This window comes from Ruditapes philippinarum, unplaced genomic scaffold, assembly GCF_026571515.1.
Source record: "Ruditapes philippinarum isolate M1 unplaced genomic scaffold, ASM2657151v2 ctg312_1_1_1_1, whole genome shotgun sequence".
Lineage (NCBI taxonomy): Eukaryota > Metazoa > Mollusca > Bivalvia > Venerida > Veneridae > Ruditapes > Ruditapes philippinarum.
Genome location: NW_026860715.1, coordinates 342,672 through 355,812, shown reverse-complemented (window position 1 = coordinate 355,812; position 13,141 = coordinate 342,672). Strand labels below are relative to the sequence as shown.

Genomic DNA, 13,141 nt, shown 5'->3' with positions numbered 1-13,141 from the left:
TCAGTTCCCATGATCCAATCCTGTCCTGCCACAAACCAAGACATATCTAAATGATAGTATCAAATCAAAATATATCTGCACTGTATATGATAATGCAAATAACACTTTGGCTTTTCAACAAGGAAGTACACAGTGACTAAAGGACGGTGGTCCGACCATAGCATCCTCTTAAAATTATTCAATTAGAAATAAAATCAAATTCAGTACATTTCAGGAGAAAGCTAAAAATCATCATGAACTGTGAGTGGTCAAACAGTATAACAATGCAGACATCAATATTTTGATTTTTCCTATTCCATGTTTAAACAGTCAATGAAAACCAACCTTTGTTACATACATTTACTATATAACACAACAATTTAAAATAGATTTCCTTTCACACAACTTTAGAAAGCAATCATTTCTATTGAAAACCTTTCAAACATTTTACAATAAGAATGCAAAGAGGAATAGCTAAAAATCAAATACAAAATTGAACCACATGCAACATAGGTACCTTTTTTTTTTCATATGAAATTTCACCATGGAGATAAAAGATCAGAAATTATGCCCGCCTATCTATTTCTATTACTGTGCAGCAGAATGATTCTTATCATATCATATATACCATACATTCATAAAAACGTGCAAGATTTCAAGCAATGTCTGGTTGAAATAGTTCACCTGTAGTGTAATATACAGCTTTCATAAATAAATTTTAAATCCATCCCTTTTGCATAGAGCAAATTTGCTAAGCACCTTAGTTCAACCTGATTTTTTCAAAGGACACATATCACTCTTGGAGATCATTAAAAAAATTGAGAACTAAATCAAATACTAAAAACTCAACACAAAATCATTCTCCATAAAATGGGAATTACCATACACATTAGATGATTTTACTTCTTCTATCTCAACATTACAATTTATATCATGCCATCATAGTAACTTGTCTAATATGCAACCTGAGTATACTATGAAGTATACTGCATTGCATATCTCCATTCTGACATTTGGATATGCATAATTTAAGTAATTTAAATAATTATAAAATCCATCACATATAAATATACAAAATATACATTATATAAGCACTCCAATAAATTAGCAAAAGCATCTTAAACATGGTAATAGTTGTTGTTATCAGCTAGAATATCTACCTAAAATTTAAAATGCCAAATTCGTTTGAATTGCCATGCAGTTATTTATGCAATATGAAGTTTTTAAAATAAAGAACTTTAATTCTATTTACCAGTATCTCACAGCCATTAATGAACAGATTTATGGAAAAAAACCTTATAAAATCATGTTTTTTTCTATGATTATATATTACGTATTACTTCAACGGCCAATACAGATGTTACCTTAGAGAGGATGAGCTGTTTCAATAATCTATCATACATCAACTTTGATGTGTATTTAGCGTACAGTCATCTTATGATATGATCATATCTAACATATTTCCATATTACATCTCAATACCTTAAAGGGAAATACAGTTTTCATACAATCAAATTAACATCATAAAAACCATCAGAATGAAACAAATTCTTATGCAAACAAGATTGCATTTGAGAAAAATGCTATGCCACCGCATTAATACAACACTAAATAGTAGTGTAGGAACAGATTTTTTTGTTTCTATACAATTTTGAAGATTGTCATAATGCATAGATCCCTGACCTATCTTATTCTTATTATCAGATTAGTGGTTAAATCTGTTGTTAACTCAATAAAAGATCAGAGTATGAATATATCAATGCACTCGAGTCCAGTGAATTTGGTGGTGAAGGTCATATTTCACACAGCCTAAATTTCATGACTTCATCAAAGGACAACACAGTAAGACACTTTGTCAAAATCTAGGTCAGATGAAATCAAAGTTCACTTTACATCTTAATCTGTGCACATGGTTCAAATTTCATAGCTGTACACCAAAGGACAAGAAAGTAGGTCACATCATCAAAATCTAGGTCACCTGATATCAAAGTTCAATTTTACAACAAAAACTGTACACATGGTCAAAATTTCATTGCTGCACATCAAAGGACAAGAAAGTAGGTCACTGTTGGGCAAGGCAAAATTTTGGACCCAAGAGTTTAATTCAAAACAATCTTGATACAGGTCCACGAAACAACATTTCAAGTCAAATATCTAAGCTGTAGCTTTCTCCCATTCAGAAAACATGTGTTTTATTTTCTGTTTTTACTATGTGTACATAATGAGAATCACTGCCCCCGGGCAGGGCCAATTTTGACACCTGTAGAGGACCTATAGATGATATTATATAGCAAACATCAAAGCATCAATGTAAAAATCAATAACCCCTGGGGGTGGGGCCAATTTTGACCCCAGGGCTATAATTTGTACAATCTTGCTAGAGGTTCACTACATAATGTTTCATGCAAAATATCTTAACTCTAGCCTTTGTAAATTTATAGAAGATGATTTTTAAGTTTTTATTATATACATATAAGAAAAACCTATAGCCCTCGGGGCAGGACTAATTTTGACACTAAAGGCAAAATTTGAACAACTTTGGTAGAGTACCTATAGATGATATCATTTAACAAATATTAAAGCTCTAAGCCTTGTACCTTCAGACAATAAGTTTTTTTGATTTTTTACTATAGGTATATATTGAAAATCAATGACCCGCGGGGCGGAGGCAATTTTGACCCCAGGGCTATAATTTCAACAATCTTGCTAGAAGTTCACTTTACAATGTTTCATGCAAAATATCTAACCTCTAGCATTTGTCATTTGCTAGAAGAAATTTTTTAAAGTTTTTACTAATACTATAAGTTTTTACTATATACATATAAGGAAAACCAATGACCCCCGGGGCGGGGCCGATTTTGACCCCAGGGCTATAATTTGAACAATCTGGATAGAGGTCTACCAGACAATGCCTTATCCAAAATATCTAAGCTCTAGGCCTTTTGTGTCTTTACTAGAAGGCATTTTAAGTTTTTACTATATGTACATATAGTGAAAATCAATGACCCCAAGGGCGGGGCTGATTTTGACCCCAGGGCTATAATTTGAACAATCTTGGTAAGGGTCTTCCAGACAATGCCTTATGCAAAATATCTAAGTTGTAGGCCTTTTGGGTCTTTACAAGAAGGTATTTTAAGTTTTTACTATATGTACAATTAGTGAAAATCAATGACCCCTGGGGCGGGGCCGATTTTGACCCCAGGGCTTTAATTTGAACAATCTTGGTAGAGGTCTAACAGACAATGACTTATGCAAAATATCTAAGCTTTAGGCCTTTTGGGTCTTTACAAGAAGATTTTTTAAATTTATTCTTATAATTCCTTTTGGTTGCCATGGCAACCAGATTTCTGCATGGAATGAAATTCTTTGAACAACTTTGGAAGCTCTTCACCCAAGGATCAATCCTGCCAAGTTTGGTTGAAATTGGACTAGTGGATTTTTACAAGAAGATTTTTTAAGTTCACTATATAATCTATATAACACACACACACACACACAAACACACACACACAGGTGAATCGCTATATGCCACCGCATCGCAGATTTTGCCTGAACAACAAGTACCCCTTTACATGGTAAGACTTTGCCCCTCTCAGCATTATTTCAGGCACAATCATGCATGTACATTTTTGTAAGTAGAACCACAGACATTCTGTATTTAAAGCTAGCTTGATAGCTTCCTCACATGAAAGAATCTAAAGTCCCTGGGAGAATTTGACCATTCAGGAGTGAAAGGCAAGTGGTCTGAAGTCAACAACCTGTAACCACTTAGCTTCGGACCCACTCCACTCACTAAGACCATTAATTACATATATGTTACATCTACAGAAAATCCAACAAGTATATTTTTTTTGTAAATAGTTCAATTCAAACTATATTTCTCTTCTATATTATAAACATGGTTAAAATAGTCCAAAATATACTTGAATTTGAATCTTTAAATTATGTTAAATTCAAGTGAAATTTCAAAGGTAAAACATACTTTGCCATTCAATCTAGTAAAATGTAAGTATGACTTTAATCTGTATAATGCCAAGAAAAAAAAAACACTTTTATTTTAGCCTGGCATTATCACCAGCTTTGAAAATATATACCTACAAACATATTGCTGAATTCTACAAAGATTCACTTATTTTTTAACACCTCCAAAAACTTTAATCCTCTTTACATCTAAAGATAAATTTAACACTTAAATAACAATATCTTCAGCTCAGGTAATAATTATATAATACTACCATCTCCATTTGTATAGAAACAAGAAACTGCACTTACTTCCTTCTCTTACACAGATGAATTCTTCTTTATAAAGTAAATTTCCTTCTCTTTTCACAAATTAAAATACAGTTAATTCCTAAAATCCAGAAACTTCACAACAATTTTAATGTTTCTTAAAAACATGAAATATCTCATACAACACATGTCACAAATAATCTCCAATCCAACCTTCACACATTCTGTATCTAAATTACAAATTGGGAGGGGAAAAAAAACAGTAAAAAAATCCCCAATAGGTAATGCGTCTTATTAAACAGTTTTTTAATACATCCATCGTAATCTAGCATACGACACACACACATATGTCCTCAGGCGACTTACCAAACATCTGATGTCATTTAAAACTGTCACAAGTCAATTGTGTATAATAGCTTTGAATCACTGAATATACTTATGTCATTCTACCATATAATTAATTATAGAAAATCACTTGTCTCAATACTTAATGACCAGTCGTAACCCGATGTATAACAGGAGAGGACGAAATTAAATCTCGGGAGATGAACAGTATGTCACTAGGTCATGCAAAATGTCCTTTAATGACTATAAATAGTGTACAGCTTTACCAGGTATTACATAACTAAATAAATGTATTTCGGAGATAAAACATTTATGTTGTTCACATTAATACAATTAGCCCTGCTCTTGCATTTATTTTATTTATCTTTTTGGACTATCAGAGTGTGTTACAAGTGTATAATATATTTTGTTAGTACACAAAGTCATGATTGTACACATGGAGACAGTTACTTAAATATTAAATTGAATTGAATATCAAGTAATGCATACCCACGTACAGGGCAGTGAGCCCTGGGATAGCTGAATAAGAGCTTTGCCTATAATCTTTCACTTGTCCCAACACTGCCAGGTCAATGATCAACTTGAAATGCTGCCATCGACACAGATACCTCTGCCATATGATATCTAAACTTCAGAGTAAAACCTTGACCTTGGGGTCATGTATGACAACAGCTGTCCTGAAGACAGGGTGCTTTACTATAATTCTCAGTGCTTGACTAATGACACAAAAAGGGTACTGCACACAAGACATTTTCTGACTATGATAAAGACAAATATTGTTACATTCCATCGAGCAATGACAAAAGTTTTAAGTCAGTTGACCTCCAAGTATGACCTTGATCTTTAAAAGTGTAGAATGTGGTTCTTATACAAAACTCAGTCTACTGTCTAATTTTTTTAATGGTGATCAATTTTAATTACTTTAAAATCCCATCATACATGCAGAAAATAGGCCAAGACATGAACTGTAACAATCCATAATTATGAGAATTGTTTTTTTTAATAATTATGACAAATACAGTAAATACAATCCCTTGCTGCTGTACGACCTTGACCACTTGTAGTGGTCATGACTTTGTGTGCCAATTTATTCTAAAATTTTAAAATTTTATCATGCATGCAGACAGTATATACAAACTGCATTAATATCCTATAAAGTCAGCTATTCCCCACGGTGCCAGTGGTGCTATCAGAGCAACAGATAAGCTTTAAAAGTGAATTGGGTATTACTCCATCATTTCCTTTGGAATTGGGTATTGGCTCCATTTAATTGGGTATTCAAAAACTCGATACCCTATGATTTCAAGATTAATTGGGTATTCAATTATGAAGATATGAATTTTATTAAAACTTTTTTAAAAAGAAAATAGGATTAACAATTTACTAGAACTTTTCACAATTGTTTTATTTTTTATATAAAATGCTCATGTTATATTTCATAATATTTTAACAAGTTCGTTTTCTGACTAATTTTTGATTTACGACTGTTTTGACGCCATATTGCTTTCAAAGCGTCTATTGATACAACTGGGACCTTATTATTGACGGTCTCCGCAAAATCAACGGTCTCTGCTGGCCTTTTAAGACCGTTGACCTGAGTAGACAAATCTACGGTCTCATGCTTTATTGATATGGCTTAGTCGGTCTTTGGAGACCGGGGACCGTCGAAGACCGGAGACCGTTGATTAGTTAGCATTGATTCGGGAATATTCGGATAGCATGCATATCGATATAATTTGTCCAAAACTACGAGCGTACGACAGATTAATTTTGCGGTGATGAAAATGACAATACGCACGGGTTTTTAAGACAATTGCGTATTTCATTTTTTTTAATGGGTTTTGATACGCATTCTTAAAAAATCAATTGCGTATTTTATAAAATTAATTGCGTAAATACGCAAATACGCACCTTATCTGTTGCTCTGTGCTATGAAATGGTGCATTATCAAATCTGTCTTTTTTAACAGAGGTTGTTGATTTTTAGTACAGGGGATAGTTTAGTATTTAAGGGATATATGAAAATGTTATACATTCATAATGTAAAAAGGTTCATATAAATCAGTCTTTCTTCCTGCGAAAGGTGCAACCTTAAGTACTTAGTCTAACAAATCACTCAATGTTATAATCATAGAAAAGTACTGTATAAACTAACTGTATGGCAACAGCTGTTTTAATATATCACGTAGGTATGAAAATCCTATACATAATACATCAGTGTCTGACCACAAATTACCAGATCAAACACAGTTAACCATTAATAACACATTGAACAATGTTTGACCACCTTCATTATTGTAATACCAATTACTATTGACCAACTGCTTATACAGTTGTACATGTACTGACTGTACCACTGCTCCATGTACAATACGAGAATAACTGAGCCTCATTTCAAACTAACTGAATCAGTCTCAGCAAATTTCTACTGTATCAATTGCATTTAAAGGCCTTGAAGGACACAGGACCAGCCAGTTATAATCAATGCTTACAAAACAATAGGTACACTTGCAACATTTCTAAAATAATAAAAAATTCTGACCTACATTTTTGTATGAATTCACTATCAATATAAAGTAAATGAGATGCAAATAGACCACAATAGACTGTAAACAATGTATAAATTTAAAAATTAAATGCCCTCATGATCTAATACCATGATCTAATCAGAGGTCAATGGACAGATAAATGGCCAGATCCCTGTGTTAAGCATTATCTATAACAACCATTATCTAAATGCCACTGGCCAATTTTTGAGGTGATCCCCTCAAGTTGTTGATGTTACTACTTCAAGTTTTCCAGATGCTTTGCTAATATACACATGTAGCAGTGCTGTGAACTCTGTTGAACCTAGCAATAGTTGTTTTGATGAGGGTTTTTGTCGATGTTGTTGTTTGTTTGTTGCAATATTTTGCAAAATGCAACAGGTGTTTAATATAAAAATGTACATGTATACTGAATGAATCAACTTACAAACCAGACAAGACTGGTTTATTCATTTATAACTCTATAACAATCAATATACATACATATTTCTGCTGAAATTCTTTCTATTTTTCAAACAGCATTCAGCTTATTTAATCTTATTTAAATTAAAATAATGTTTACGAGTCTTAATAAATATAAGATAGTACAAATTCTGTTTATAATGTTAAATGTCATCAGCAGACCAAGTATTAATGCCCACTCAGGGTGACCCCAACTGTGCTTAGTTGGTGGTCAAATTCATCAAACTCAATTTAATAAACAAGGTTTCCTTCAGGATACCTTCAGGATAATGTATGATCATACATTCTAATAAACCAAGTTTCCTTCAGGATACATTCTAATAAAGTTTCCTACAGGATGAACTCAAAAAAAGACAAAAATAAATGTACAGACCTTACACTCACTCAGCTTTACTGTAACTGTTTGATCATTTTTTCCCCTTAAGACATATAACCAAAGCTTGTGATTAATTGCACCAGAGTACTGTTACTCAACTCAACTTTTAAAAAAAAAATATAAGATTTTCTAACAACAAGTAAATTCCCACATACAGTATATGCTCAGTGTATATACATACTGTGAATTCACTTAAATTTGTGTGCATGAAATTTTGTGGCTTTGTCAAAAATGACTTTTTCATGGGTTCTTAAATTTGTGGATAGTCTGTCTGAGCAAAAAAGTAAAATGTAAATAATGTTAAAAAAGTTATTGTACAGCAACCAAAATATAATTTTGTTGGATCTTATATACCTGGATTGACCTACATAGTTTACACAAAAACCACAAAAATTAGTGCCCGAGGAAAAATAATGATTTACAGTATATATACTTTTGTTTTTGAAGCAAAAAATGTTTGTAAGACATAATATCCCTATGTGTTTAGGTCAGATGTTAAGCTGGAAACACCTGTCAGTGTTAATTAACATCAAACTATACTTTGTCCTGTTTGATGAGGCTACAGACCTGTGTTTTGTAGGCGTCCTTCAATGTCATGTTATAACAAGACAAGCTGTTGTTGGGGAAGCTGTTACTGGATGATGATGCTGGATTTATACAGGCTTTTACTGCAGTGTCATTAATTGTCATGTACGTCACATAAAACACACTCGTATTTCTTGTTTTGTCATGTCCAGGAAGCCAAACCAACCTTTTTGATTATTTTTTATGACCTGCTTTTTTTCTCATCAAAGGTTTAATGACAGCAACACTGTTCTAGTATATGCTTTAAAAGTTGGAGGCCTAATGACTTCTGTATTACATCCTTATGAGGATACTGACCTTATCTAACATCTTGCTTCATATGACTGAAGTGTATTGCGGTCAATCTAGTTGTAAAGACTTTTGAATTTGTCTGACATAGCAACAGATCATAGTTCAGAGCAAAGTCTGATGCTTTTAAACAGTTTTTAAAGAACAAGAATTCACAACCTGAGATATTCTTTGAACTCAAAGTATTTAAATATCAAATTGCAAAAAGTGAACTACCAACAGAACAGACCATGGTCAGCCTGCATAGAAGTATATATTGGCCTGGCTCAATACAAGCTACATGGTAATCACTTTCTGTCCAGCAAGCTATATTTAAATCAAGGTTTGAAAAGAAATCATTGAACAGAAAAGCACCAAGTAACACTGTTGTTCGTATACCTTATAAATTATTATTCAAATACACTGGAAATGATAGAAAAGTTGCACTAAATAAGTAAATAGGCAAATTGCAAGCTACTCTTAACTATTTCAAATGTGCCGATAATATACCACCAACTGGAAAGAAGCCATAATCCACACATGTTACCATTGTTTGCTATTCTGTATATATTCTTTCTATATATATATTGATCATGGCAATTGACCTCTTGGTAAGAGATCAGCCGTCTTGGTTTTCCTAAAGACACTCGTGTGTTAGTCACACGTCTATAATTATAGATTACTCAGATTATGCCTTTTGAAGATTAAAACTGTACTTGAAAAACTTTAATAGTTGAAGTGGAAAATAACTGTACATAGACATTATATTTTCTAACCTTTGCACAATTTTTGATATACCGTATTCTTGTTCAGAGTTAAAATTTTGTTTAAATTTAGCAAAACAACTTTGCATCAGACAAAGATTTTAATGAATATTTAAATGAATAATAAAATCAAGATATGTTGAAAAGACCAGCTGTGTCAAAAATCACACTACTGGTATCTTTTTAACAATTGAGACTTATTTAACAAACTAAAAAGGGCTTTGACATCAAAGTAAGCATTTTATCATTCATCAATTTATTAAATATAAACAAACAGTATATATTAACTTCAGTTACTACTTTACATGATACTGATTCTGAATCATTACGTCCTGTTTATTGAAATTATATATATTCATTACAAAATACATTAATGGAAAACTAGCACAAACTTCATCTAAGAACTTGGTTCATTGAATCTAAAGATATATTGATATACTTTGTGCGTGTGTGTACATAATATTAATATTGTCAGTTCTTAGTAAATTATAAATGAAGGCATCCCGAAAGAAGGTATCTATAGATATCATTTGTTATAATTGCATTGATTTTTTACTATGAAGCAGGCTTGTGACCTGACTTCTATTTTTAGAAATTTGTACCAGTAGTACAATCTTGATCTCCACCAGATAGTGTCACCTTCTCTACATGACACACACCAGCAAGTGAAACAGAGCACAGTCTCTAAAAACACTGAGATAATTAGTTTTACTTGTGAACACATCCTGGTGGCCATAATCAGTTAATAAGAAATGAGATTTTAAAAAAGAAAACATTTCAAAGCATAAAACACTTTGATTATGAACAATATCATTAATTAAATCTTATCTTAGTATTTATCAGAGAAATGACTTGGTGGTACTCAATAACTCCATGATTGCTTTTATTGAAATTATTCAATACATCAAGCTCACTCTAATTAGAACTATTTTCATGAAAGTTATTAAACGTAATCTTATCTATACAGAAAAGAGATCATTCCAATGCTTTGAGATTTAAACAAAATGTCAACAAATGTCAAAGGACTACAACTAAAACCCTTTTTCATCTTTTAGCATTAAGTGTGACTTCCACAGGTACAACTATAATCTAGCAGTTTCAACTGGTTATATATATATATATACAATGCAATCTTAAAATGCCCAACAATATACAATAAATGGACTTTAATGCAAAAAGCTGCTTCAATACTTTGGATAGGAAATAAGGTCATCATGCTTTATAAACTTTTAGCATTGTTTTTAAAAATAAGTTTATATTCCAGGATTGAAGAAGAAAAAAATGTTATATATATTTCAGTTTGTATACTATTTGTTAGGAACAAAGTTGTTTTCTTAGACCCAAAAGTGTACATAATTAGACGGTACATCTACTGGTATACAAACAATTGAATACATGTCAAAGTTTAGACACATGAACCAATATGTGCATCTCAATGTAGGAAGTGGCTAGCCATACAGGCTAGTACTGCAAGCCAAAACTTCTAGCCATACAAGAATCACATACAAATTGATATAAAAAACTGCTTTATTGATCGAGAAGACCTCAGGTGCCCCTAAGTGTATTATATAAATGATTATTTCTGGCACAAACAGGCATGATCGGAGTACAACCACCAAAATCCTTAAGCTAGCTCAGGTAGCTGGATAGCTTCTGCACAATGAAAAAAATCCAAAGTCCCTTGTATCATTTGAACTCACCTCAGTGAGAGGAAGAGGTTTGAAGCCAATAACCTTAACCAATTGATCACAGATGTTTCAGATGAAGGGACAGGTAAAAGACAATAGATATGATCATGAATTAAAGAAAATAACATAAATGAAGAGTTTTCAGTAACAGGTACATGTATGTGCATATATTCTGAGTTTTAAATACAAAGAAAGATTGATAATAATTACCATGTCAGGTTTTAAATACCACTGGAAAATAGTATATACCAATCAAATTACTTTGGTTAAGTGGCAACATGGCCAAGTGGTTAATGTGTCAGACTAGTAATCTAATGATCGCTAGCCACATGGGTTCAAACCCTAACAGGGCAAGTCGTTGTTTCCTTGAGCAAGAAACTTTACACTCATTGCTCAGAACTGGTTGGTTCCAGGAACGAATTCATAAGTGTGTTTATAAGCCAATAGCTTCCTACACAATCAAATTAAAATAAATTCTGTATAAACCAAATTACTTTGGTTTTGCGGATTGTGCAATCTTGTTAATTAATAATGTATTTATTATAAGAGCTTTCAAAGATAAAAATAAACTGACAAAGTTATGTTTTTTTCCAGCTTTTACCTTCATTGACTAGACCGACTTTTAAAAAGAAATGAAATTTCCTGTAATTTGTCTATATATCTTAAGATTATTTACTACTCTCTGTAGAAATGCTGATGTCAGGCTTAAATATTGTTTGTTTATTTAAAATGTTTATTTGTTTTTAACCGGTAAAAGTTTTCTTGAAAAAAAGGTTTGCATGCTCAATTATTCACAATTCAATTTATTTCCTTTTATTTACCTTAAACATACTGTACTACCTTTGACTTGGTAATGGTTAGAACTTTTGTCTAGCAGTAAAAGCATGTATGGTTAGAGACTTCCTGCAAGTTGCAACCTTAGGCTTAGACACCTTAGGCTTCACCACAAAATGGCTAAGTTCTGGAACAGACCCTATGATCTATACCAGAGGTATATATATTAGGCCTCGTCCTGTACATTACTTAATAAAATATAGACATCAAGGCATATTTAATATGGTTCTCTATAATCTGTTCCTGGTTACCAGCAGATTACCTACATATATGTGTGACACATTTGACCTACAAATTAACATGTATTTCTCCACAGGCTTCAAGCTATCAGTTTTCAAATTAAAATAAATTGTATGAAGTGACATCTCAGTTCTGTTGGCAGGAAATTAAACAAGATTTGATAAACAGTGAGTTAGTATTTTTAATGAAATGCTTGATCATCTGATCAATGATTCGTGAAAAAAAACTGTCATGTCCTGGATTATAGCCCGTTTATAATTTCACAGTAAAATCCACAGCATCGTTCGATTTGTAAAGGAAAATAAAATCTTACCCGGCCCTTAAGGAACTTATTTTTTAATCTCCAAATTTCCCTTTTTAGGTGAAAAATAATTTTATTAGTCGTCACTGCTCTTTCTTTTCTTTCACTTTCAGTCACTTTGAAAGCCGTAGCGCATCCGCTAATAAGATGTTCATCCGCACGTCAGATGGTACCATAAAATAGTCCGTTTATTTTAAACTTGATATAAAATCTACAGAAAAGACATATATTCTACTTTTAAAACGATATCTTTGAAATAAATCAATCAGCGTTAAGTGAAAATAGCAATGTTTTTTTAAGATGTCTTAGTATTTTCAATTTATTCATCCGCGTATTACATATTAATTTTGAACGAAATTTAACAAGATTACAAAAGTTGTCCCTCTTAGATATAAATATTGCTCATTATTCTTACAGACCTTCAACAGATTAGACCTTTACCATCCATTACTTCTTAAGTATTTTTAGCGACTATATGTGTTTTTTTTCTCATTCACGTCATGAAGTTTATAATCTGGCCATAAA

The 13,141-nt window shown here is 32.2% G+C and overlaps 1 protein-coding gene across 2 annotated transcripts in view; it reads right to left on the bottom strand.

The window, feature by feature from the left end:
• The window catches only part of LOC132713159 (serine/threonine-protein kinase tricornered-like), a 64,161-nt gene extending 51,368 nt beyond the window's left edge, over positions 1–12,793 (bottom strand). The window contains exons 1-2 of one of the 2 annotated variants that reach the window (XM_060695644.1): positions 12,629–12,763; positions 11,452–11,472 (exon numbers count right to left, since the gene is read on the bottom strand). In XM_060695644.1, coding sequence (XP_060551627.1) covers positions 11,452–11,454 — 3 coding nt within the window. In that variant the 5' untranslated portion in view covers positions 11,455–11,472; positions 12,629–12,763. Of the gene's footprint in view, positions 1–11,451; positions 11,473–12,628 lie in introns of both variants that reach the window. The other variant, XM_060695645.1, reaches the window with a different exon arrangement.
• Between the last annotated feature and the right edge of the window lie 348 nt (positions 12,794–13,141).